General features: G+C 42.7%; 3 protein-coding genes and 1 non-coding gene across 11 annotated transcripts; 3 read left to right on the plus strand and 1 right to left on the minus strand.

The window, feature by feature from the left end:
• Nucleotides 1–881: 881 nt before the first annotated feature.
• Nucleotides 882–5,036, plus strand: si:ch73-264p11.1 (uncharacterized protein LOC100000923 homolog). The gene is made up of 4 exons (XM_026995986.2): nucleotides 882–1,296; nucleotides 1,671–1,734; nucleotides 3,413–3,593; nucleotides 3,876–5,036. The coding sequence occupies exons 1-4, from the start codon at nucleotides 1,154–1,156 to the stop codon at nucleotides 3,914–3,916; spliced, it is 429 nt and encodes a 142-aa protein (XP_026851787.1). The 5' UTR covers nucleotides 882–1,153; the 3' UTR covers nucleotides 3,917–5,036.
• Nucleotides 5,037–7,583: 2,547 nt separating this feature from the next.
• cip2a (cellular inhibitor of PP2A) lies at nucleotides 7,584–19,018 on the plus strand. 6 transcript variants are annotated; one of them, XM_035526644.1, is made up of 21 exons: nucleotides 7,584–8,138; nucleotides 8,377–8,524; nucleotides 9,758–9,870; nucleotides 10,707–10,801; nucleotides 11,184–11,280; nucleotides 11,416–11,538; nucleotides 11,638–11,783; nucleotides 11,866–11,941; nucleotides 12,078–12,293; nucleotides 12,368–12,527; nucleotides 13,159–13,300; nucleotides 14,262–14,361; nucleotides 14,697–14,815; nucleotides 15,181–15,364; nucleotides 15,731–15,805; nucleotides 15,892–16,002; nucleotides 16,193–16,389; nucleotides 17,132–17,245; nucleotides 17,519–17,601; nucleotides 17,707–17,825; nucleotides 18,229–19,018. In XM_035526644.1, the coding sequence occupies exons 1-21, from the start codon at nucleotides 8,037–8,039 to the stop codon at nucleotides 18,379–18,381; spliced, it is 2,673 nt and encodes an 890-aa protein (XP_035382537.1). In that variant the 5' UTR covers nucleotides 7,584–8,036; the 3' UTR covers nucleotides 18,382–19,018. The 6 variants fall into 6 exon arrangements, with proteins under 6 accessions (XP_035382537.1, XP_035382536.1, XP_035382538.1 ...); XM_035526643.1 differs by lacking the exon at nucleotides 18,229–19,018 and having other exon boundaries at nucleotides 17,707–18,155; XM_035526645.1 differs by lacking the exons at nucleotides 7,584–8,138; nucleotides 18,229–19,018 and having other exon boundaries at nucleotides 8,489–8,577; nucleotides 9,758–10,801; nucleotides 17,707–18,155.
• LOC113567870 lies at nucleotides 14,946–15,050 on the plus strand. Its single transcript, XR_003409506.1, has one exon. It is a non-coding gene; the product is annotated as a U6atac minor spliceosomal RNA (small nuclear RNA).
• A 172-nt stretch (nucleotides 19,019–19,190) lies between the features above and the next one.
• On the minus strand, nucleotides 19,191–25,102 carry hhla2b.2 (HERV-H LTR-associating 2b, tandem duplicate 2). Of its 3 annotated transcripts, none has more exons than XM_035525902.1 (6): nucleotides 24,953–25,102; nucleotides 23,805–23,987; nucleotides 22,534–22,794; nucleotides 21,369–21,671; nucleotides 21,157–21,243; nucleotides 19,191–20,962 (listed from the first exon to the last, which is right to left on the minus strand). In XM_035525902.1, exons 1-6 carry the CDS (start codon nucleotides 25,002–25,004, stop codon nucleotides 20,841–20,843), a joined length of 1,008 nt encoding a protein of 335 aa, XP_035381795.1. In that variant the 5' UTR covers nucleotides 25,005–25,102; the 3' UTR covers nucleotides 19,191–20,840. The 3 variants fall into 3 exon arrangements, with proteins under 3 accessions (XP_035381795.1, XP_035381793.1, XP_035381794.1); XM_035525900.1 differs by having other exon boundaries at nucleotides 23,805–24,119; XM_035525901.1 differs by having other exon boundaries at nucleotides 23,805–24,232.
• Between the last annotated feature and the right edge of the window lie 1,701 nt (nucleotides 25,103–26,803).

Raw genomic sequence — 26,803 nt, forward strand, 5'->3', positions numbered from 1 at the left:
TACTAAATTAATCTAGCAAGTCTGGCATGAATATCCACGACGCCAGCATGACAGTTGCTCCTGGAGAAATCATTCTAGTGTGTACTACTGCATGTGAATAAATGTGAAACTCCAAAGCAAGCTTGTGGTAGTCGGGAATTCATACTTCCACTAACAGCAGTAATCTTCTTAGTCCAACTCCTTGGTCATAGGTAGGCTATCTCCAGATTATCCACCCCACCCCACCCCAACAGCAGGTGGCAGATAGACCATCAATTGTCCTAAATCTCTATAAGCAGACAACTGGACAGTTATATTTTGATTACTTAGCCTAAGCATGATTAAAACATTTATTTCGGTCAGTTGATAACACATCCTTTTGCAAATTAAGAATATGCCATTTTCTACATATATGGTGTTAGTTAGAAAACAAGAAAATACAGAGCAATAGTTCTCTAGACATCTAGTCTGTTAGTTTTCACACATATGTTCACACAAAGTCCCCCCTCCTTGCCTGCCACATACATAACCATGTTTGTTTAACACCTGCATGGGTGATGGTCTAATGTTGACTAAATGCAACAAAAAAACAGATTCTTTTGCAGGTATCGTAATGAATAAGATGTTCAAGGCATGAGAAAATAAATAGAAAGGAAATTAAACATCATGGAAAAAATAACTCAGGAGAAGTAGGAAGTAGGAAAATTATAAGATGTAAAAGTTTATAAAACTTATTACTAACCTACTAATCAACGCAACATGTTTAGTATGTCTGTATGTACATGTAATGGGATTAGTGTTTTTACTTATTCACTGCATTCTAATTTGAATATGGTAAGGAGTCACACAGACGCACACCGACCAGTCACACAGACGCACTTCCTGTGTGAAAGATTGTTGAAGTGCAGACTTCTGTGCAGTGGAAATAATGCCACTCAGTATCTGTGATCACGTCTCCGCTTCTCTGACTGCAGATTTGAAACCACACGCTTTTAGAAAGTTTTACCCTTGAGCTTGGCTTCGTTGGGTCTTAATTTAGTGTTTGCAGCAGACACGCACATTAGCAGTTCCTCTACTGCCACAGAGGAACAGGAGGAGCAGACAAGGAGGCAGAAGGAGCGACAAAGAAGATACTGGCGAGTTCTGGGCTCTGGCGACCTCGGCACACAAAGAGATGGGGGACCTGACGCTCCCTGTCTACCATGGTCCCATCAGCAGACAGAGGTGTGAGGATCTCCTCAGCAGGAAGGGCAAAGATGGATCATACCTCATAAGGGATAGTGAGACCATCCATGGAGCCCTGTGTCTGTGTGTTTAGTAGGTATCACCTTCCTGCACTCATCTGCTTCCCGTGCCTTACATCGTCTGTATTCTGGTTATTCTGTTTGTTGCGATGGAGTAATGGGTTTGTTTGTTGCTCTAAAAGTAAGTGACAGTAACTGACACCTGTTCCTGCAGCGTGTGACATGGAGCTTGTTGTCTGTGTCTCTGGATAAGAAGCATGATAATGACACTTGTTATAATGACAAAAGCTTCGTTGTAAAGTATAACATCGCTCAGCTTAGCACAGTGCAAATAAAAATATTGCTGGAGTATGAAGTAATTAAAGAAAGGATTTCGTAATGTCCACATGCCACCTTATGGGCTGCCGTGCCTTTGAGTCTTTCTCTGTCTGTGTTGTTTTCTTACAGCAAACAGAAAGTTGTGTACACTTACAGGATTCTCCAGAGCCATACAGGACAATACACTCTACAGGTACAGAAGAGCAAATGTTTTACTTTACACAAGTGTTTCCATAAACAGAGTTAAACATGCAATTTTTGTATTTTGGTTAAATAACATAATTTGGATGTTCTATATCTGTATTGATGAAGTAAAACATTTTATTAATAATAATAATAATAATAATAAGCTATATTTATATTTATTTATATAAAGCAAAGAAACATTTTTTTAATGCATTAACATAAAAAAAAAGATCTAATTTTAAAAACAGAGCTGCAAAAGTGCAGAGGTCAAAGGTTAATTAAAGGTTCATGGAAAGAGCTGGGTCTTAACCCACCTCTTAAAAGCACCTAGATGCCCCCGAGTCCTGGGGCCACTGTGGAGGGATGTCCACAGCTGAAGGCCATGTTGAGGCGAAACTGCCCAGCCTGTCTTTAGACAAGCAGCAGCTGCGTCAGCACCGAGCTCTTGAGGGAACGCACCTATTAACCACGACACTGAGGGCCGGCGGGGCGGGAGAACGACGCTGTTAGTAGGTCGTTAGCAGCGTCTCCGAGTCAATTCAGGAAGAGCCGTGTGAAGCTTCGTGCTTCTTCCTGATCATCACTGTCAGCACGTCTCGCTCTCTGCAAACTAGAGATGGACAACTGGGGTACAGTCCTGGGCAAAGAGAGAAAGAATGGAGCAAACCCAGAATTCAAATCCATGGTCCTAACACCAAATAATCTGTTAGAACATTTTCTTAGAAAACTAAAACACACTCCTGAGATGTGTGCAACCATTTTTTCACTGCTGGCTGATGAGTTTGCTTCGCCACTGCTGGTTGCTGCAGTGAACTGTTGTGAGAATAAGCAGGAAACAGGACCGCTCACTTACAGTCTTCTTATACACAAAGAAAAAAAAACATATTTTGATGTAACGTTCAAACTAACACGAAATTTCAGTTCAGCCGTGCAGAACCACTCAGTTAAGCCGTACATCAGCACCGAGGCTGCCATTCATCATTACAAGGACGATCATTTTTTTCTGTGTATCACTGCAAAACAAATGTGATATATGATGTCCTCTAGATGATAAAACAAGGAGGCAGCAGCCCTGTGAGGCTGTTAGCAAGCAACATGTACAGCTGTGTCTGCATACTTATGAGAACTGTGGTGTTTCCCATAGAGGGTATAATGGTCTTAAATAAAGGGTATAGTGGTCTTATACAGAGGAAGTAGGGATCTTATATAGAGGACGTGTCACGGAACGCTCGCCTCCCGCGAGTCACGTGGTTCGGCCAGCCACGTGCAGTAGGAGGACTTTAGTGTGTAACCACACCTGCACGCACCTGTATTTCGTTTGTCTGTGTGTATTTAAACTCACGTCAGGGTGTGCGGCGTGGTTGGTCGTTGCGGACGTAATGTCTAAATGTAACGTGTTCGTTTAACGTCAATCGTTTCTTGTTCCTGTTTGTCGTTTGTAATACGGGAGTGCTGCTGTAGTTTATGTTATTAAATGTTCGTCCCTGCCTCGGGCCACCACGTGTTACAGGATGTAGTGGCCTTATATAGAGGACATAGTGGTCTTATATAGAGCATGATTTATTGGTGGGGTGGATGAAACTTCATACACTACTAAGTCCCAGGTCTTTGTATGCAGCGGTCAGCAGAATTGAAGCCACTAGAAAGAGTTGGTGTTGATGTGTGGATGCTGTTTGTTTTCCCAGACTAGTTCAGGCATAGAGGAGAGGTTTTTCAAGACCCTACAGGACCTTGTGAAACACTATAAAAAGAGAAATAAAGGTCTGGCCACACACCTGCGCTACTCAGTGAAGAGGAAAACACTGGAGGAGCTGCCTAGCGTTACCAACGACGTCGACATTAGCGAAGACACGCATGACTATGAGAGTGAGTGAAAATTCGCCATGACACTAAGGAACTTGGGAACAGAAGCCTTCATAACCTAAATTAATTTACGAAGGAAAAAAAATCAATGAACTCTAAAATGAAAAGGAAAAACACGAGTCAGGTGGTTGAGTACAATTAAAGTAGAATTACAGTAGATTTGTACAACAACCACACAGAACAGTGACATATCCTAAAGCCTTCCAAGGCAGTGATAAGAATCTAGGTTGACTTCCAGATTTCAGAAAATGTTTGACTGACTGTCACTTTTTCTCTTTCTTCTAGATGTAGAGTCATCTGATTATGTCGTTGTGTTGCCGAATTAATTCTCCTGGAGTTTGTCTTCACCCCTTTGTAAACTGATTCATTGCTTGCATGGTCAGGGTTAATCACAATCAATATGTAATCAGATCTAACCAAAGAACTTCTACAGAATCTACTAGAAGCTAGTCTGGTGCGTTTTCTGTATGACACGGGTTTTGGGCCGTTCAGTTCAAAACCCATGAACAATTTCAGAAATGAGCAAGAGCTTGTCTTCAGTAATTTGATTTTCAAAAGCTAAACTGCTGGATCCTAGATGTTAGGCTGTCCCATCAGCCTTTGGTTGTTTTAGAGTGTGGCTTTAGACTCCACTACTTCATTCAAATTTGGGGCTGGAGAAAGACATCTTAAGAAAGGTCTTCTTGAAACTCGAGGCTACACTTGCGTTGTGGATTTCACAAACTGCCCGAGAGCCAACAGTTTACTTGCAGCCAAGATTGTGACATAGAAGACAGAGAAAATGGGCTTTAAGGAGCCTGCTATTTTTATAGCACCCACATGTAGGTTAATTTGTCAGTGCATTGACAGCAGGCTCTGACATTTGGTTAACCACTTACTAGGGTTAACGTTTCCATTCTGCTAATTTTTTCAATGTATTCATTTTTTTGAGTAATGCAATGTAAACAGCATGTGCAGTTAAGAATGTAGGCCGTACTCTGCAAACTCTGGCCTGTGAAGCCTTGTTCTCATCTCCCCCCTCTGCTGTGAACATCTGTGCTCTCACAGATATAAGGGTGATGCAAATCTAAATGGACACTTTGGTCCTGCGCCAACACAAATGGTCCTGGATATTCAGGACTGTAAATCAGCATCATGCTACTTCCTGTAGCTGGTGTCTGATGGCAGGGTTGAGACCAGTATGTGCCTCGTTTTGATTGGTCAGTGGTGGTCAACACTGTTCTTGGTGAAGATAAGCCTGGAGGAGGTCTGGGCCTTGGGGTGGAGGCTTTAAGAGTGGAGCTGAAGGTGGAGCTGCTGGACTAAGGAGTTAGGCTTGGAGAAATCTCCCCCTAGAACCCTGCCACCATCTATAGGTAACATTCACGTAGTATCTTCTGTCCTGCATTTCTGTTATTTAGAATGTGTATTTGTAATGTATAAGTGTTTTGGTTTGTATTATACTAAATCCTGTGTTACCATGGACTGCTGTGAAACTCGGCTCTTTAGACGGCATTATGCAATGTTAATGCTTAAGTACTCCAACTCAATTTAAAAAAAGCTAGTTTTATACACTGATGCCAATTCTTTGTATGATCTCCAATCTGCTGCACATATTGTACATATTCTCATGACTTTGCTGGCCTATGCAGTGGAATTTGCTCTAACACGTATTACTTATAATTTGGAGTCAGATAAATGTAAAGGTTTATGCAAATTAACTTTCACCCACACCTATTTCCATTGTTTGTAGGTTAGCGTATAAGACTAAACTCTCTTGTAAGAGTAAAACCTTCTTCTGTAAGAGCGCTTGAATTTTCTGTAATAAGGGCATGGATAGTGAGAGTTTCTACCTCCTACACTCAACCTTTTCCTTATACACACACCCACCCCACACACATTCTGTCCATCCTCAATAAAACTCAGAACTTCTTGCTGAGATTTTGACCCCTGTGTCTTGTTTCAGTGTGATTTGCATGGGGAAAACAGAACATTTGAATGACAGCTGGGTTTCTCCGTAACAATTTTAACTTAAAGTGGGATCGGGGTACATAAACTGTGTTTTAAACATATAAGAATGGTATAGATGAACATTAGGAAGAGTGTTTACCAATTTTAAGATATTTTTAAAGATTCCATTAAAGGAGTGTTTACTGGAAACACTGGCAAGGAGACACAGAGCCTTCATGGAGAGATGCTTTTGATTTATCTTGAATGCCAATCTGTATATTTTAATCTATTTAATTTTGTTACTGAAAGAATTTAAAAACAAAAATCTGTTTAAGAGGAAACATGAAGCTGGGTGACATGTTTCATTTTTTTTTTTTTTACAACTTTATTTTGATAAAGATCTAGGCAAGGCAAGCTTATTTACATAGCATATTTCATACAATTCAAGGTGCTTTACAAATAAGTTTCAAAATGTATTTAGAACAATTGATGTGAATAGAGAAAGAAGTTCAATATATTCCAGTAGTAGTGGAATATGTGGAAATCAAATATAAAAGGACAAATTATATATATACACATACAATCAAGAAAGGGATAGGAAAGATTAGATAAAATATAGGACAGTAGTGCAAAACCTTCCTTTAGTGCTAAAAATGGTTCCTTAAACAAAATTGAAAACTAAATCAGGTAGGTTTTCAGTTTTGATTTAAAAAGCGTTCTAATGTCCTAGTAGCCAAATGCTCAATCAATGCTGTGTTAACCTCAGATACTGTACCCCATGAACAGAGATCCCTGCTCAGATTACTTGGCTTCAAACCATTTACCGATTTAGATGTGATAGTACCTTGAAGTTAATTCTGCAGCATACAAAGGTAATCACTGATCTTCCTTTCCTTTGCTTCTAGGTAAACATCAGCTTTTTCAACTTGCTGAACTTGTCGCATTAGGCTGCGCAATAAGAACATTATAGCAATCAGTACAGCTGTAAAGTGCCTCGTGAACCGGCTTTGATAAGGAGTCTCTAGTTTTAGTTGTTATTCACATGACAGAATGCTTAAGGTACTTGCCTTATAAGGTTGCTGGTTCAAGCCCTGCCACTGTTGGGCCCCAGAGAATGGCCCTTAACCATCAATTACTCAAGTTGTATTCAGTTGTAATTGCAAGTTGCTTTGGATAAAAGTGTCAGCTATATGCTGTAAAAATGCCTAGCCAGTCTATGATGAGGGTAAATTTGGGTCAGTGTGATAGAGGTTGAGAGAGCTCACAGGAAGGAAGCTGCAAATATAGATGTTGGAAGGTTTTTTTTGTGTGTGTTATTTTTTATTAATCTGAACAGGGATCTGAATAGTGAACAGTAAATGGTGCTCTGATATTTTTGACACTCATGAATTCTTATGAGTCAGCTGTCCACGAACATGCTGTTTGAGTGCTGTTTTTAACAAAGTGATGGCTTTTAATAAAAGATAGCTCATAGATATCACACAAACAAACCATGACAAACCAAGAGATGGCATTTCTTAAAACGTTTGCGTATGCATAGACACAGCAGAATTACACCATTATATCTACTTTCAGCCGTAGAGACTCAAGACTGTGGCTCATTAAAAGTGAAAAGTCAATGTTCTGTATCATCCATCTATCTACTCATTTCATTACTCTAGATCGCCCTATTCAATCTGAAACACAACAGATACCTTTTTTGGACTATCAGGAGGAAAACCGCCTTTTTTCTGTGGTGGAATAAAGGCCTAATCTCCCACAGTCATCAGACGCCGACCTGCCCTTGATGACGCTAGAGGCGTGGCTAACGTTAAAGACGTAACAACGTCAACGCGTCGATTACAGACGTGTTGTTACGGAGCGGGGGGTGTTGTTGTACTTGTTAAGGGTTATTCACAAAACATCTAAAACAACAAAAAATAAAATAAATAAAGAATCACGTACGATACTTATTAATATTTTATTATGGTGAACTGAATAGTTGTAATTTAAAAACGTAAAACATTTCACCTCATTACCTTAATCGATGCTCCCCCTGTCGTAAATAATGAACTATACCAACATTCGAAGTCCAAAGCGGGATAAGGTCATTTTGCCTGCTCGAGACAACACAAATTTAAAATAATAACGGTATTTAACGGCTGCGCCTAACGTGAGTGTGGGATTAATGTGACTGGACCCAATAGCAACACTGCATGTCCATGAACCTAATTAAACTGATAACGCTGACTTGATTAAAAGAGTTACGCTGGCCGAAGCCAAGTCGATTTCAGATGTGTTTAGGTTAGCTTTCTTGAATGGTTTTCATTATAACTAAAGTACTTTAGCTAGCTAACGTTAACTAACCAAGCTAGGCTAGCGGTTAGCTTTCTTGAGGGTCTAACAAACGCTAGCTAACGGTAACTATAACTAGCGTTAGCGGTTAGCTTTCTTGAGTGTCCTGAGGGGCTCTACGCTAGCAGCTCTTCAGGTCCGTGTGTCCAGCTAGCCTAGCGAGTGGAGGTTTGATCTGGAGGGATGGATGTGACGGCATGTTTGAAGACTCTGCTTCTGGCGGTCCGTCAGTATAAAAGCAACAAAGGCACTCTGAATTCGTCCCAGCTGCAGAAACAAATTGAAGTGAGTGAACTTTACCGTGTAACTCTTTACAGAGCCACCGTAGCGAGTTGATGAACCCCGCCTCATTGACATTTTAAGTAGCCAGCTAAGATAAATTAGCTACCTAGCTGACCAACCAGGTAACCATCATTAGCGAGTTAGCTTAGCTATTAGCCAACATATAACTTCGTCCTAGCTAATGCTAACTAGCTAGCTTATATGGTTGCATACTGATCTGCTGCTGGTTCCTTTTCTGTAGGAACTGTCGACTTTCAAGTGCTCCAGAGTCTTGTGCTCCGGCCAGGTGCTACCCAGTGAATGTTTGAGTGGTCTGCTGGAAGTAGCCGGAGATCCCAACACCAGTCATATCCTGACTGGGACCATCCTGTCTCTGCTGGCTCAACTCGGTAGCTACTCACCACGCTTTCTGCTGATGGGTCTTCTGTAGGTCTTTTGACAGGTGCTGTGTCCTACTACGGTGAACACGCGTAAATGTTTGTTTTATATATCACATTTTCTACACAAGGCAATTCAGCAATTCCAGGTGCTTTATAACTAAAGCTGATTTAAATAGATCAAGATCATTATAGGGTATGTATGACGTCTATGGAGTTATATATCTAAAATTGCAGTGTTGTACACAAGGTTTCCAGAGAAACAGACAGAGGTCCTTCAGCAGCTGTGCAAGCCAAGTGCTTCTATATCAGTAGGAAGAGCCAGTTTAAATATAAAAAAAGTAGATGTTTAAGTTACAACATTCATACCATGGGGTCCTGAAGTTCCAAGAGTAGATGAGAGATTTCTTTGCCTTTCCTAATTTCATAGCAACAACTGGCAATGCAAACAGATATGTCATTAATGCAGTGTCTGTCAGTATTAAATGCCTTGCCACTGGAAATGACAAATCTTTAAGTCTTAAAAATTAGCTGATCAGCAAGCCTTCTCTTGGTTTCTCCAATATAAAGCTGGTTACATTTCTGACAAGTAATACAATAGACAACTCCTGCAATGACGCATCAGGAGAAATGGGTGATGACAATTGATCCTTTTGTGCCAGTTATTTTAGTGACTGTTAATAGATTTACATATAGCACGTCTACAACTAATAAGCTGAATAAATATGGTGGCATTATTTACTAATACCAGGAAGATGATGCACACCTGTTTATTTACTTTATACCCTACTACTGAAAAGTATTTTAAATTGCTCTTTGATGTCTACTAGAAGGTATGTGATTTTGGTCAGAGCAGAAATGGCTGTGGTTGGTTTGGCTCCTTGGGAAGGGAATGAAAAGTGCTGGTGTCCCTTTCATAGTCTGGAATAGTACATGTGTGTACATAGTCTGTCATTTTCGTTGGTGGTGTTTTGATCTTCACAATACCTGCAGAATTGTTGAAGGTTTGTCTGTGCAGGTCCATTTCAATATTGCGTTATTTTGAGGGAATAAATCGGTGTCTTTATTCCTGTGAATAACCTGAAATGGTTCAATATGAAGTTTGTAACTTTAGTAAAAGGGATTAAAATGAGTGTTTTGGTCAGTAATGTCTGGAAACTGTTACATACTTGAGGAAATTGTAATTGTAAATTTACAGAGTGAAATTGTGTTGTTTTTTTAAACCTGTATTTATTTGTTTACCAGCATCAGATGATGAGAGCAGAGAGGCCCTTCACAGCCGTTACAGCGTTGTGGGTGTGCTAGCCGCTGTCATCCATGGCAACAGAGGCTCCGCAGAAGAGCCAGTAGTGCTGCAGGTAAAGGTTGAGTGCTCATGTGTGTGTTCCAAACAGCGTGCGCTCAATTCAGCAAAACTTGCAACCCATGAAAAACTTTATCATCAAGGGACACCCCAAATATTCCAGCTCTGTTGTAGTGTAACAGGAGATATTTCTGTTTTCATTATTTGCATTTGTATTCAAATTTATATGGCGTGGTATGACCTCTCCCTAATATGTAAGTATTATACATTGGTGTCCAAAAATCCGATTGCTCTACTCAGAGTTTTTGTATTCTAGTTATGGGAAACCAAAAAGTGTTTTGCTAAGGTGTATTTCTCTAGCAAGATATCAAAATTTGACTCTTTAAAAAACAAAAAGATTTACTGAAAATTTAAAGTCTTATTTGATATTTTCTTCATTTGTTCTAGGCATAGCTTGATCTCTGTCTGGTATCACTTTAAGAATCCACACTATTTCAACCACTCTGAGCTACCATTTGAAAGTAATATTTGGTATTGCAGTTCTTAAAAATGAAGTAGTGATGAATTAAAAAACATTTTTTTAACTTCATCTTTCAAGTTCATTTCTCAGACAGATTTTTAAAAGTTGCTCTCAGTTTTATTTAATGCATTCTTGAATAGTAATTATTAACAGGATAGATTTTTGATGAGTGTTAAATAATGAAATAATAGTAATAAGAGTTGTTTTTTTCACTCTGGGTGCAGTCTGTCTGTTGTGGTTTTGCACGGTTAGGTGTTTGAGAACAGTATGGGGTTAGCTTTAAGCTCTCTCACATATTTAAATGAATATCTCACCAAGACTCTGTCTTGAATGGGAATGCTCTGTGTCGGTGGTCTTTTTTCCCCCTCCAGTGTCTTCAGGTCCTACAGCGACTTACATACAACGTGAGGATACTTCCATATGTCTCCCACATAGATGAGCTCCTCAATTTCCTCACGCTTAATATGTAAGGCTGTTTTCTCTGATATGCTCGTTACTTGATATTGGGCTTATTTCTACATATATCCATGATTGCATGTTTTAGTAGTGGCACCAGAGAAGCACTGCAGGTGAACTTTACCAGACGAGCTCCTTATTAAAGGCAGATGATGTTGCAAGCGAGTGTATGTTTGCTTGCTCAGCCTTTCCTGTTCACTCTGTCCTTGTGGTCTTCTTAAACAAACCGCACTCACATTGAGCATGAGTGTGAGATACGCAGGGGCCTATTTGCAAAACTGTAGGGAACCAGTGACATGAAAGGATGTGCAAGTTGTACGTGCGCACGGCATCTTTTAAAAGGTGGTATGGGGATTGAACCGGAGAGCTGGTGTCTGACTTTGTGCTTCCAGCCAGTTGAAGAATGATGACATCTCCAAGGCCTGCTTGGGTTTGATGGCCAACCTGTGCCGCCACAACCAGTCTGTGCAGGCTCAGGTGAAGTGTCAGGTAGGAGCCTCGCCCCTTCCTGCGCAGACTCCTCTGACTCTCTCACCCTGTTCCCAGTGTCACATTTGTTTGTTTATTTTATAGACTTGTAGAATATGATAAGCGCCGTTCTCTCTCTCTCTCTGTTTTTTGCAGAGCAATGTTAAGGCCTTCTACAGGGCCTTAATTAATTTCCTTAGTCACTCATGTCTGACTGTGGTCATCTTTGCTCTGTCTATTCTATCAAGTTTAACCCTCAGTGAGGAAGTGGGTCAAAAGGTATGCAGTGTTCTTTTTGGTCTTGCAGTGTGTTTGTCTCCAGTCTGTTGTTTGTCTGTAGTGTGAAACTGACTGATGTTTTGTGGTTTTCATGGGCAGCTGTTCAATGCTAAGAACATCCACCAGACCTTCCAGCTAATTTTCAACATAACGGTCAATGGTGATGGCACCCTGACGAGAAATTACGCTGTTGACCTGCTGGTGGATCTTCTCGAAAATCCCAAGATTGCAGATTACCTCACCAAGTGGGTGGGGTCATACAAATAGAGGTTTCTCTCATTTGCACAATTATGCATTTTAATGATTGCTTGTTCAATCTGATTCTAGATATAAACACCTCCCGGTCTGCCTGAGTGAGGTAGTCGGCCTCCTTTATGGGAAAGACCCCGATACAGCAGCTAAGGTGTCTGCTTCTTTTGTTCAGTTCTTATTGTCATTTATAGGTGTTCAGGCATGGTTTATGGGCATGTAACAGATACTTAACACGCAACTAAAGAATATTTAACGACTATTTAATAAATCTTTAATGCTTCTCACAGGTCCTGGAGCTGCTTATGTCTTTATGCTCGGTTCCGGCCCTGCGTGGCCTCATCTGTGAGACGGTGCTCCGGCCCCCGGCCCCTCGCCTGCAGCCCGGGGCCCGGTGTAGGGCCCCGGAGCCATGCCTGGCCCTGCTGCGCTGGGCTACAGGGCCTCTGCAGGGGCCGGAGGTTTGCAGCCTGCTGGCACTCTCTCTGCTTGCTGAGCTGTTCGAGGTGTGTGTGTTTCTATCCAGGATTACATTGCCTTGGTGCACCCTTGTCTGTGACACAGTCTTGTTTGACCCCAGGAGGCGATTGATTCGCCACTGTCTGTGTCCGCGTGCTCCTTCGCTGAGCTCCTGCTCCCGGAACTGTGGGTCTTGCTCCAGCCTCCGGACCCCAGCGGGGGAGAATCCCTGCTGAAGAGGCACTGTGTGCGGGCGGGCCGGGCATTGGACCTGCTGCTCCATATCCTCACCCATAGTAGTTGCGTATGTAGAGCCAAATGATCACTAACGCCATGTCAGGCTGTTTACGGTTTCTGGAAGTCTGGGCCTGGAGAGATTTATGGTGATGACGTGTTCATGATTATGCAGCAGTTGTTCTCGCTTAACAAATCGCTGCATGTCTTTGGTGAGATGGATCATTTGGGTGGGTGGGTGGGTGGGTGGGTGGGTGTGTGTGTGTGTGTGTGTGTGTGTGTGTGTGTGTGTAAATCTGATTCAAACAGTTGCTGTACACACGCAGTTACTGTCTTCTGCCGTCACAACATTTCAGTTCTACGGCCATTCCAGCGTGTGTCCGTTGTTTTGGTATGAGTCAGAACCACCAGTAAAAATGCAGAAATATGAATGGACGAATTCTTTACACAGTAGAGGAATGTTGAAATTAGAGACAATACAGCAAACTACATTCTGGTTTTTGTGAAATTTGTGTTCCAAAAAGGTTTTATTTTGGCAAAATAAGAGTGCATATTTGAAATTGCATTTCATTCTAAATCAGTTGTGTTTGAATTGCACCTTTAGGTCAGTTATGTACTTGTACACCATTACATTTCCGTAGCGGAAGCAAGCAAAATTAGAGTCCTTGACATGTCCACTCCTATGTGGAGACGATGTCCTAAAGACACTCGTGTCGCAGCACGTCTGCGCAGACCTGTGCACGGCGCAGGTGGAACTGTTGCTCTCTCACAGTCAGGACCGCTTCAGCTTGACGTGCTCCAGCTCCACCTCCCAGCTCAGGTGAGTGGGACCGTAACGGCGTAACTAAAGATGAGGACAGCGATGATGTTTTAGTGGAATGTGTCCTAGACTACCCAATCAAAATCAACATGACATCATCTGGCCTACATCTGGCATACATGGCTAGACGTCTGACTGTCCTCTGTTGTACGCTATAGGGCATTTCCTGCTCAGCTAGAACAAACAATAGACTACAGTGAGGTACTGAACCATTAGAGATGCTAGCTAACGCTAAAAGGGTGATCGTAAATGTGAGGAAAGTTTAACAGTGCCCTAAGTTTTAAAATAAAGGAGAGAGAGAGAGAGACCATAGCAGAGTACAAAACCCAGGTGAAAGCTGAAATAAAATGCGAATATTAACATTAAAACCAGCTAACTGGATTATCTGGTGGCTTCTGAGTATATATTTTCATCAGTAAATAAATGGCTACATAAGCAAATTTAATAATCCAAGTAACACCTTTAATTAATTACTTATTTGAATTGAAATGAATAACTAAATAAAATCAAGCAGTGTAACTATATCCAAAACTGTTTATGGAAATGTAATAACAGTTAATGGGTGAACATTAGTGTCAAAATAAGGGAATAGTGAGGTTGTGACAGCTATAAAAGTGTTGTAAGTGGTGTGTGAGAGGCTTGTTCTTCTTGGCAGTGTGGTTTACTACATTTTGACAGTGTGGAAATCGCCAAGATCCTGATTATGCTATTTGCTGCTCAGGCGGGTGGGACCATTCCTGGAGCTCTACGCTGCTTATTTGGTTCGATCAGGAAAAAGCTTCACCCAGCGATGGGATGTGCAGTTAACATTTATATATCTGAATGGTCATTTGCTTTTGACCATCAGCTCAGTGACCGGATGTCAGTATGATCTGAACGCACAGCATTGCATGTTGTAGGGGAAACCCAGGAGGTGAGGTGGTGTGGCCACTGAATCAGGTGTGAAACTCTACTCCTGCAGCCAGATGTGCTCTGAGACGGTCCTCAAGACCCTGGAGCTTATGAGTCGGCTAAAGGATCACGTGGATGACATGGAGGCCGTCTTTTACCGCATCTTACAGGTAAATGAGCCTCAAGTGTCCCAGTTCATTCATTTATTTAAGAGCGTTTTACATCCTGAGAGCTTTCAACTGAGTAGTCGCTCTGATACTACTAAAAAAATGTCTGTGACTGTCCTGAGAAGAGTAATCAGCAACTTAAAATTTTCAGCATACTCCAGCTGTATTAACCAATCAGGAACCTTTTCAGGAAGCAGTCATCCAACCCATCTATGAGGATGGCAGGTTAGGCACTGAGTCATGTGTTTGAGGGAGGGGCTTTGCACAAACGTTTGAATGGAGGACGTGAGTGGGTTCTTTCCAAAGCTCCATTCTCATCCAGCTGTGATTTGGTGCAGGACCAGCGCATGATCACGCCCCTCTCCCTTGCCCTGACCTCCACCCACAGAGAGTGTGTGCTGGTCGCCCTGCGTGTGCTCTTCAAGGCCGCACCACTGCCTGATTTTCCCACTGTCATGTGAGTAAACGAAAATAGTGTGTTAACCCAGCTCCTTGCAGTCATGCCGTGTGTGTGTGTGTGTGTGTGTGTGTGTGTGTGTGTGTGTGTGTGTGTGTGTGCGTGCATGCTCCTGAGATGTGCTTTTTACTTATTGCATGAAAAGAGGGAGGTTGCACTCCCCTTGACAAGGACGGAAGTGACCTGCAACACACAGAGTTAAGGCCCTTCAGCACATCTCTAACCATGTCTTCTTCAGTTTTCCTCAGGATCAAGACAGTTCTGTTTCTGTATCTTTATAGGCCTGATTATCAGTCCTGGTCAGCTTTGACTAGACCTTTGCTGGTAGAAGGTCTTCAGGTGTGCGTATGTTCTGCTCCTTGTAGTCTGGGTGAAAGCATCGCTGCTGAGAACGCGTACCAACAGCAGGAAGCCAAGCTGGTGGCGCAGGGAGGTGGCATGCTGGAGACCAGAGTCCCTGCTGGGAAGAGCTTTGTCCTATCCAGCCCCAACAGCCCAACTCACCACAACATCGACAGCCTCATTGAAAAGCTCCGGAACGGCATGGAGGTGTGTGTGGGTGTGGGTGAGACTGTGAGTCTGCACGTGCATATGCGTGTGTGTGTTTGAGGTCACTGTGTTGAAAGAGCAGAGGTTCCATCGGTTTTTTTTTGGTTTTTTTTTTGTTTTTTTTTATTCATCTCTAGAACATTCGTACATCAGAGTTGCAGCCAGTTCAATCTCCACTTCTCAACTCTCACAAAACGCCCCACTTGCACCTCCTGCTGTCTCTGGCACCGTTCCTAAATAATTACAGAGCAAACACGTGCTGTTAGCCTGAACTTCCCAGTCCCAGAGTGCAGCGCTGCAAAGCTTTCTGGAATATCCTGCAGCACTGGTGATGCCTGTCTGATGGTGTCTGTTCTTCTGTTGCAGTTCCAGGAGCAAATAAAAGACGTGCACATGTCCGAGATCATTGATGTCTACGAGCAGAAGCTCTCGGCCCTGGCAGTATGTGACCCTAGACATTAGTGTCCCTCAATGAGTCTCTGTAGCTACACATGTTTGAATGTGCATATTGGTTTGTGTGTGTGTAGTCTAAGGAGGGCCATCTGCAGGATCTGTTGGAGGCCAAAACCCTGGCCTTGTCTCAGGCTGACCGACTCATCGCCCAGTACCGCAGCCAGAGAGCACAGGCTGAAGCTGAGGTCAGAAACACAGACATGCACATTCACCACATTCACACACATCTGATCAGACAAATAAGGGGTTTCTTTGTTTCAGTTTTGTTTCTTGAGGTGTAAAGACATCCTGTATGATGTGTAAACGTGACCACAAGCAGACTTTGGTATTGTTTCAATCTGTTCTTGTGCCCCTGTGCTCACTGCGGTCCTGCAGGCCCGTAAGCTGGCGTCTCTGCTGAAGGACACGGAGCAGAGGAAGGAGGAGCTGCAGGCAGAGCAGGGGGACCTGCTGGTGGAGATGGAGCGTCTGAAGACCGACAGCCAGGAGCTGCTGCGGCACAACAGCCGCCTGCAGGCCGTCTCCGACGAGCACCAAGGCCTGAAGGGGAACTACAACCAGCTGCTGTGCAGGTTGGTGTGGTGTCCCACACGCACTGTACATGTTGTCTGTGGTCTGTTTGCGTGCCTTCAACAAAACTGTTCTAATTATTGTAATTTGGCATGTGGTGATTAGTTTCAGAGAAAACTGTTTTCTGCAGTGACCGGAATTTTATAAGACTTGGCAGAAACCCAGCTGAACCATAAACGAAGCCTCAGCTTCCTACTACAAACCTCCATTTGCCTAAATAACTACAGTTTAAACTGTAAAACACTTGGAAATAAATAAATAAGTAAATGTGTTTTAAAAATAAATTACTTGATCAGGTGGCAGTATTTTTGTTTGAAGAAGGGTATTGATTTGAATTTGTTAGATTTGGAGAAGGCAGCCCTAGTAGTAAGCTTTAAAAGTTCCAAGGGTGTTTTTCACACAAGATGTCCTGTTGGTTTTTAAAGTGCATTTATGAGATGAAAGTTGTCTGGAAAATGATCTATTTAAACTGCTAGTCGGTTGTTGCTTCTGACTGAGGAAGTGATCATCTTTTTCCACTGTGTAAAGTTTGGATAGACAGGCCTGTGTCAGAGCTCATCGTTGAGGAAACACTAACCTACTATTTTTGGCTCTTTCTATCATATGATATTAAAGTCTATCAGTTCAGCATCTGCCAAATCACACCACCTCCAAAATTTGCCAAGTCAGTATGCTGTGAGAAGTTCCACTCGCCATTGTGAATCGTGGGGGTGTGCGCGTGGGTGTGTGTGAATTCCTCTGCAGATACAACAAGAATGAGGGAATGCTGAAGGAACTCCAGGCTGCCCAAATCACCCTCACCCAGCAGGCTGAGGGCTTGAAGAGGAGCATCGAAACCCACAGGCTACAGCGGGAGAGGTCAGAGTTCAGTCGGGCTACAGCGGGAGAGGTCAGAGTTCAGTCGGGCTACAGCGGGAGAGGTCAGAGTTCAGTCGGGCTACAGCGGGAGAGGTCAGAGTTCAGTCGGGCTACAGCGGGAGAGGTCAGAGTTCAGTCGGGCTACAGCGGGAGAGGTCAGAGTTCAGTCGGGCTACAGCGGGAGAGGTCAGAGTTCACACGCTGCTCGCGTCACACGAGTGTGCGTCCCTGTGGCTGAGGAGTGAGGTCCCCTGTACTGTCTGCTCCCCACAGACTCTGCGCAGAGGTTGAGCAGAAAGAACAGCGTGTCACCGCCCTGGAGGCCACTGTGCAGGAGAAACATGCCATAATAGCTGGTGAGTCAGAGCAGGTCGGCACCGTGCAGGTGGGTGAGACTGGGTGTGTGTGTGTGGGCGGAGTTTGGGGGGGGTGTGCGTAACTGGGATCTGCCCACACGACAGGTCTGCAGCTGGAGGTGGAGAGGCAGGTTGAGCAGGCCACAGAGATGGAGGAGAGTGTCAGCATCCTGAGGAGAGAGCTCTCCAAGACGGAGCAAGCCAGGAAGGAGGCCATCATCAAGGTGGGCAGTGTGTATCCTCTTTGTTCCAAGAAACAGCCCCACATCCAGAATCTTTGGCACCACCTATTCTCTGTTTCTGTGTTCATCCCACATGTATGGGATTTCCTCTCTAAGAAACTGAATCGCCTTCATATGGCAATGCTTTCCTGGATTTCCTGGATTTATTTATTTGTCATGCCAACCTCCACACACCCGACCAGGAACATGACAGACGTACCTGCTTATGCGTGTGAACCATCCAGTAGAGGGATGGCGGACAGGTGCTTGGGTGTAGTGTGGTCAGTTGAGGGATGGGTGGTCAGGTGGGGGGGATGACTGGGTTGTGTGTGGGGTGGTCAGGTGGTGGGTCAGGCAGGCTATGGACTCAGCCGGGGTGTTTCCTCTTGCTGTGCCTGCCCTGCAGGTCTCGTCCCTGGAGCTGCAGAAGGCCCAGCTGGAAGCCAAACTGCAGAAGAAGGAGGAGGAGCTGAGCACACACACACAGATGATCGCCATGATCCACAGCCTGAGCAGCGGCAAGCTCAAGAATGATGCCGCAGCCAACCTTTCTCTCTGACACACACACACACACTTATATACATGTCCAAATATACACATCATGGACATTCTCACACACAAAAAACCCTCACACGTGTGCACACACACTCACCCCCCTAAGACTCATACGGGATATGTACACCAGACCAGGCATGTGAAACAAAGTATTTTAACACTTTTTTATAATGTTTTTAATTGATACACTTAGTACTTTGTCTGTGTCCTAATATTTTAAATAAATAGTAAATAAATAATCTGGAATCCCTAGGTAAAGTCCCTTTTCCCATCTCTTTTTTAAATAGTTTTTATTCTTTTATGCTAATCTTTACAGTTTTACAAGCCTAAATGAACATTTTTGCTATAGGTGATGTATCATTTTGCTTTTCTTTTTTTTTTTTCATTTTTGTTGTGACGTACCCTCTAATCTGAAGATTATATTTTAAATTATACAAACCTTTTTTATGTTCTGATTTGAAAATGCTTTAAATAGTTCTGGATAATAACAAAATTATGTAATCTCCATAGATATAAGCAGGTTCTAAACGTTTACTGACCATGTCAACAGTTAAATATCAGATTATTGTTAGATACTGGAGCCTTTCTGTCTTTTCTGACCTTGCACCCAATGCAAGGTCTCTGCCTATCAGCTTGACCGTGAGCTGGTCACCCGAGGTCATCCGCTCCCTGTTCTGGTCTCCTCTACCCCGCTCTCTCTCTCAGCACAGGAGTGGCTCATGGTGGGCACGGGAACAGCTCGTGGCTCGTTCATGCAGAGAACATCTAATCTTTACTAACCTTGTCTCTTTCCTTTCTACGTTGACGCTTAGATAGTAGATATAGGACATATATACTGTGCTTTCCTCAATAAAGTGGAACTCTCTTGATTCACTACCTTAGTGTCAGTGTCTCTCGATTGATCCGTCTACAGAGGGCAGAGGGAGGAGGAGATCGAACCTGAAGGACTGGTCACTTTGAACCAGGTTCTAACAATTATGTAAATATTCAGGTTGAGTTCATTCACTACTATCAAATACCCACTATACACTGCCAGAGCTTGGGGTGAGTCCAGCCCACTGCTTCTGCTGAGTGGCTTAATTTACTAACCCGACACGGACTGTAGAGCAGAAATATGTCTTTCAGTAATTGTGTAGAGGTCTATTTGTCAGTCTATCTTTTCAAATATTTGTTTTGCTTTAGTATTTAGGACAGCACCAATACACCAGAGCTCTGAGTGCAGATGAAATGTAATAATGCCCAGTGCTAATGCTGTCTTGGTAGGACACATGCATCGTCCCTAGTATTCTGAATTAAGACAGATGTTTGGAAAGAAAATGTTTTTGTCAGACATGTTTTTAACCTGGCACCCTCCCTCCTGTTCCTCAGCTATGTTTAGCATGTATAAGGCAGCGTTTCTAAGCAGACGAAACCATCGCCCAGTGTGCTGGCATTCCGCTCCACCTGCTCAACCAGATGAGCTACAAGAGCTCAGTGCATGTTTCTTACATTCATTTTGGCATTGAAACCACAATTGAAAACTTAAGCGCCAATAACCCATAACCTGTTTTTCACTGCTGGTTACTACTGTACAGTGTGCCTTCTGAGTCTAAAATGTATGTAAAGCTGTATACGTAAATAAATGCAAACAACTGTCCATGACTCTCAGCTTAGTCCTTCAGTGAATGCTGGGTGGCTCTGTGATGTCTGATTATGTGTTATGAGTCAGACATGAATGGCAGGTCCAAGTTCCTGCTGGTTTCTACTGACTACAGTGAATAATCAGTAGCTGTATAGTTTCTGTAGCCTGACCAGCTCAGGAATGTGACAACGGGCTAGACATACACATGCTTATCTCATGATAAGATAAGAACATTTGATCTGTCATTTTATTATCTAAATATATTTTAAACTATACAGTCTGTGCAATATAGTTTTGTTGTGCAACAAGAAGAAGAAAATCCTTTTAAAAAATTAATTAAAAAAAATAAAGGAGTGCTTTGTCAAGTGATGATGCATATATTCTCTTCATGTCCATTTTCTTCACTTGTATTAATAAAAGTTCTTCACAAGGCCTTTAAGATTAAAGTTCTTTCTGTGGCTGGTTATTTTGGTTAACTCCTTATTCCCACTACTCTGAAAGATACAAAAAAAAAAAAAGGATCGTTTAATCTCGTGGGATCAACTACCAACATGAGGAGTTGTCTTGCAGCTAGATGTGCAATGTGGACACTACGCACGATCATTGCTCACGTCAGTTCACGCTGAACTGAAACAGATGAGAGTCGTGTTTTAGTCTGGAAGCAGGTCTCTGAACAGGTCCACGTGGAATCCATCCTTTTGCCCACTTGCTTCTTCTGAACACTTTGTGTCCTTCAAAACCACTTATTTGTCAGATTATTTTGTGGTATTGAACATGGGGCTCGCAGCCAGAGTATGTATTGACCACTGGAACAATGTTCATGTAGCTCTGTAGTGAGTTCTTCAGGTTTTAGATAAAGGTTGCATCACACTTTCATGTTTACTAATTTCTTCATTTCCATTTTGTGTGGTACTGGACTTCTTTTTTTTCTTTTTTCCAGTCAGCAGGTCCCAGACTGAGATTCCTAATATGACAGAAAACCTCAGTAACAACCATAACATCTCACTCCCAGCACAAAACACAAGCAAAATACTTCCATGTTTCTGAAATTCTCATTACATATACGGCATTTTCCCCATGCTTTAAACTACACAAAATAATTGAGTTGTAGATAAATTATAGTTTCAGGTATCTCAGACATCATAGAAGTGAACTCACCTTTTATTCTCAATACACAGAAAATGCAAACACCGATTAATATGGGAGCTGTTGTACAGCAAACGAGGATAACGGCCATCCTTATATCTGTTAGCAGAAAAATGATATTTAATGTAATACATTTTGAGCACCAGAATCAAAGAGATACTAGATAAGATATTTAACAAACATTCATATTTTCCAATTTTGTGATTACTAAGGTTAATTTTGACCTGTTTTAATTTGCACCGAGGTCTGCACAAGCTGTCTGGATTGCGGCGTCACCCTTTCACAGGTGTATGTCCCTGTGTGCTTCTCTCTGTCCAGGTGATGGAGGATGATGGTCCCCTCCTGGGTGACACTGACATTTGGACCCCTCCACGACCATGATGGGTGTGGCTGTGACCCTTGGCTGTTGTAGCTCGGAATGATGGAGGAGTCCTCAAAAGTCAAGGTGAGGTTGAACTTTCCAGAGTCTCCCTGGGAGACAGGACATTGGACAGCCACATCCTCTCCAGAATAAATTTCAATTTTCTCTGAAACAGTAAAATAATTATTAAAAAAAAACAAAAAAACGTGAAAGCCATATATACATTACTGTGCAAAAGTGTTAGGCCACAATTATATATAATGACCATATATAATTATCTCTCTATTAGAATACAACCAGAAAATATAGGAAATTGGTATGTAGTATTAAAAAACAGAAAACAATTCAGAGAAAAACTCACCTCCGTAATATCGCTAAGCTTAGGCACATGCTCTCCACACACACACACACACACACACACAACACTGAGACCTTGGTTCATGCCTTCATCACCTACCGTCTTCATTACTGTAATTCTCCCTTCACTGGCATCCCTAACAAAACCATCCGCTCACTTCAATATATCCAAAACTCAGCCGCAAGAATCCTCCTTCATATAAGGAAATCAGTCCACATCACACCTAGTTACATCAGCTACACTGGCTCCCCATCCCTGAACGCATTCAGTTCAAAATCCTTCTCCTTACTTTCAAAACTTTGCACAGTCTTGCACCTCCCTATCTAGCCCAACTCTTACCCGCTTACTGCCCACCTTTACACTTCGGTCCTCTAATGCAGGTCTCCTCTCCATCCCCAAGTTTAGACTGGCAGATTCTTTAGTGTCATGGCCCCAAAACTATGGAACACTTTACTTCAATCTCTCTGTCTCTGCTCTTCACATTCCTCTGTCAAATCTCAACACATACCTCTTTTCTCAACATTTCTCATAACTTATGTTCCTATTCATATTTGTTAATCGGTGTGTTGATTGTGTCAATTATTGTCTTTTTTCTCCATCTCATTGTAAAGTGACCTTGAGTCTGTGAAAGCCGCTATATAAATTAAACGTATTATTATTATATGCCCACCTTGCTTCAAGCTGCCTGTGTATGTTGGGGTCTTGTCCCCGAGGCTGACGGAGCAGGTATACGTGTGGTTGCTCAGGGACGCCTGAGTCTTCACCGTGCTGGTGAGGTAGAACAGCCCCTGGCTGTCCTCCACAGGGTGCTCAGGGGCTTCCTTCTCCTGCTTATCAACATACCAAAAGATTCTTGGCTTTGGATAAACTTTACTTATGTTGCAGGTTATTCCATCGTCTGTTATTCTTATGTCCAGTGCTTCAACCGGGGCTAAAACAGGCAGACAAAGAAAAGCACAGGAGTTACACAGGAGCCTGTAAAGGGCTGAAAAGGGCAAAGTCTCTCGCAAAGAGCACTGTGCAACTGTGATAACATTAACGAAGCGAACTAGGTGTGCTAGTTCTATTGTCTATTGAGGACTATTGTTATAATGCAAACAGATGTTAAAATATCTTTGTATTTCTTTTCAGTATACACACTGATCAGCCATAGCATTAAAACCAGTAATAGGAGAAGCGAATTACAGTGATTATCTTGATCCAACGTTATCTGTCAGGCGGTCGGATATATCACGCAGCAAGTGAACAGTGAGTTCTTGAAGTCGATATGTCACTGTAATTCGCTTCTCCTATTACTGGTTTTAATGCTATGGCTGATCAGTGTGTATACTGAAAAGAAATACAAAGATATTTTATGGGCACGCGTAAGATCTGAGCAACTTTGACAAGGACCAGGTTGTGATGGCTAGATGACTGGGTCAGAGTATCGCCAAAACCGCAGGTCCTGCGAGGTTTTCCTGGTATACGGTAATTAGTACCAACCAGTAGTGGTCCAGGGAAGGCCAACGGGTGAATTGACGACAGGGTCGTGGGTGCCCAGGGCTCACTGATGCATGCGGACTAGCCCTTCTGGACTGTTTCCACAGCAGAGCTATTATAGCACAAATATCCTGGCCTTCAAATTTCTCAGATCTCATTTTGATTGAGTGTCTGTGGGATGTGCTGGGGAAAAAAGTCTCAGCCATGGAGACCCCACCTCGCCACTTAAGGGATCGGCTACTTCCCGCCAGACATTACAGGACACCTTTGGATGTCTTGTGGGGTTCATGCCACGGTGAGCCAGAGCTGGCTCAAGGGACACAATATTAGGCAGGCAGTTTTGATGTTATGGCTGACTGGTGTGTCTGTCGTCTTTCTTAGTAAATCTAATGACATGAAGTCGAGTTTTGGTGTATCAGAATGGCTAAATAAAAACCCCTTTAGCCTGGATGCCTCACTCACCCTCCACAATCAGTATAACAAACGCTTCCTTCGTCATAGTCTGGCTGGCAGTGTAGCACTTGTATATGCCCAGGTCCTGAATTGTGACACCTCTCAGGACCAGAGAAGCATTTCCTGTAGAGATCTGATCTGAGAACAGTGAAGTCCTTCCAGAATAGGCTGTATTCTGGTATTTCAACTGATCTGCTCCATTGTAGAAGGAATGTACAGTTATACTGCTTGGACTGTTAATTTTATGCCAGTGGATAATATCATGGTAACTGGACATGCAGGGAAGCACACACTCTTTGGAGAAGAGACAGGTTACAGGGACCTCTGCAGAAACACAGACCAACTTGGGGAGTAAGTGTTATTCAATGGCTTATTTTTAGTTTCCTTTAGGAAGATAAGGAATAAACTTCATTCTTTCTGTTTGTTGTTGTATCAGGCTACAAAAAGACAGAGAACAATGACTGGAAAACTGCTGGAATGTTGAAATTCAAGTCACAGAAAGCATGTGTAAGACGTCTTGGCATTTCACTAAAAGGAAAGGGATTTCCTGAAATTCTTTAATTCGTAATCTATTAAAACTTATCTTAAGGGAACATTACTGGGTAATCATTTACTTTCTGAAATATAACCTGTGACTAACAGGGGTCACTAGTTTCAAAGGTCAGTTTATTTTCAAAAATATAAATCCAAATCCTTCTAAACACAGAGCACAAACATAATGTTTATTTCCTAGGTTGATGACATTTCCATAGTAAGACCAAAAAGAAAAGACAAATATACACAAATAAAAACTACCATCCAAAAAAATCGCACACAGATGCTTGTGGATGTTTCTAAACCAATCTCTCTGAAAAGAAACACAGTGGTAGCTCAGTGGTTAAGGGTCCACTGTTGGGCCCCTGAACAAGACCCTTAACCCTCAATTACTCAAGTTGTATTGAGTCATAACTGTAAGTCGCTTTGGATAAAAGGGACAGTGAAAAAACTAAATGTAAGAAGGAAAATCCTTAAAGGTAATTAAATGTGAATCTAATGAATATAATGAAATGAACTGAAATTCAGAAACATAAAGATAGAAAATCAAGGAGAATTACAAAATACTTAAAATGTACTACATTCATTCATAAAGTAGAAAGTGACAGAAATGTTCTACTCACCTTCTCCTACGGTCAGTGAAAGTGACCATAACAGCACTAAAGTTCGAAGCATGTTTCACAGTCTTTACTGCGAGCTCTCTTTCCCTACACTGAGAGTGTGTTTTCTTTTGTCTCCAAGGTCATTAACTGGTTAGACCGCATCGCCCTTTGAAGGCCAACCTTCAACGCTGTAGCCAAGAACTTGAGCACACATTTTTTTATTATGAAGTCAGTTTCAGGAACTATTTTTAAAAATCAAAAACATCTTTAAATCAGAAATAAATCAGAAATAAAAAACAAAAACATCTTTAAATCAGAAATAAATTATATTAATTTGAGGAAAAAAAACAAGAAACTGGGAAGAAAATGAATGCACTCTGTACAGTACTATACTGCCCTGTACGGAAATAAGAAGCTCGAAAATTAAACATACACTTTATGAAAAACATATATCATGGTTTGAAGTCCTCACACTTAAAACTAAACTCTTTAAAAGATTTCAGTGACACATAGAATATGCCCCCAGTGCTGTGAGCTTCTCGTGAAGAATAATGTTGGATATAAGCTCTAGTTTCTGATTTCTCCAATATTTCCCTCCTTTAATAGGACAGTCATTTCAGGACATCTCTGTCAGCGTAACCAGATCCCTCTGTCAGATCCCTCTTTCATCTGGTGTTGAATGTTCACTGTAAGAGGTTGGAATTAGAACCATGCACATGTGTTCTGGTGTTAGTCCTCTTGCTGTAGACAGGCTGGTGCTGGCAACGTGCTCGTCTCAGCAGTGTCGATCCGCCCACTCCAGCGTGTCCGCGCCTCCCCGGTCAGCTGCCTCCACATATAACGTCAGTGTCTGCAACCACCACTGGGAGACAAACGCGTGCGTGTGTGTGTGAGCAGGGTAAAGGTGAGCAGACCTGCCGTGGGCGTCCTGGCCCAGGAGCACGGTGGCAGTTATGGCCCTGTGGCCATACTTTTGATTGGGTAGTTCAAGGCGTGCCTGGCCTGCTTACGCGCCGTGGCTGCCTCGGCTCTGCTGGTCACTGACGCAGAGAAATTGGCACTGTCTCATCCCATGGTTCTACACACTTCACCTCAAGTTATTAACATTATGAATAACATTCAAACACAGCACATGACGGCACAGCAGCGTTCAGGCTATCAGGCCATCCTCTGCGCCACTCAGAATTTAACCATTAAATCACACATGACCCTGAGTTCACCTGCTAATCTGTTGCTTTTGACATCGCTAGATCATTCTGATGACTCTGTGCCCCACGACTGCATGGAGGCAATCCTTGAGTCCTCAAGCACGCGCTCTGATCTCGCTAGCATGCTGCTCGAAGGCGGCTATCACATTTTTGTAGATGGCTCATGTTTTAAACCGTCTGACTCTGAATTTTCCCGTAGCTAATCTCTACCTTCCAGGTCTGCTCAAGTAGCTGAACTGATGGCATTGACCAGCGCCTGTCATCTATTCCGGGATCAGGTTGTCACCATCTGTACTGATTCCCGTCATGCGTTTGGAGTTGCTCATGACTTCGGTAAGATTTGGCACTCCAGGGGGTTCCGCACCTTGGGCGGTAAGCCCATTTCTAATTCAGGACTAGTGTCTGCACTTCTGTCTGCATGTACACTACCAGCTCGGCTGGCTGTCGTAAAGGTCAGGGGTCATGACACGACCTCTGGAGCTGTCTCCATGTTTTCTGTTTGGTACCGACTGATATTGGTCTGCCTTTCTTACAAGCTCAGGGTACACGACAGGACTGCTCTCACTGGGCTGATCAAGGATGTAGGTGTCATTTTCACCAGATTTCACATGTGGCACATGTCCCCCCTGGTAGAGAGAGGGAGGGGTAAAGGAGACCAGAAGGG

The sequence above is a fragment of the Electrophorus electricus genome, chromosome 5 (assembly GCF_013358815.1).
Source record: "Electrophorus electricus isolate fEleEle1 chromosome 5, fEleEle1.pri, whole genome shotgun sequence".
NCBI classification, from domain to species: Eukaryota; Metazoa; Chordata; class Actinopteri; order Gymnotiformes; family Gymnotidae; genus Electrophorus; species Electrophorus electricus.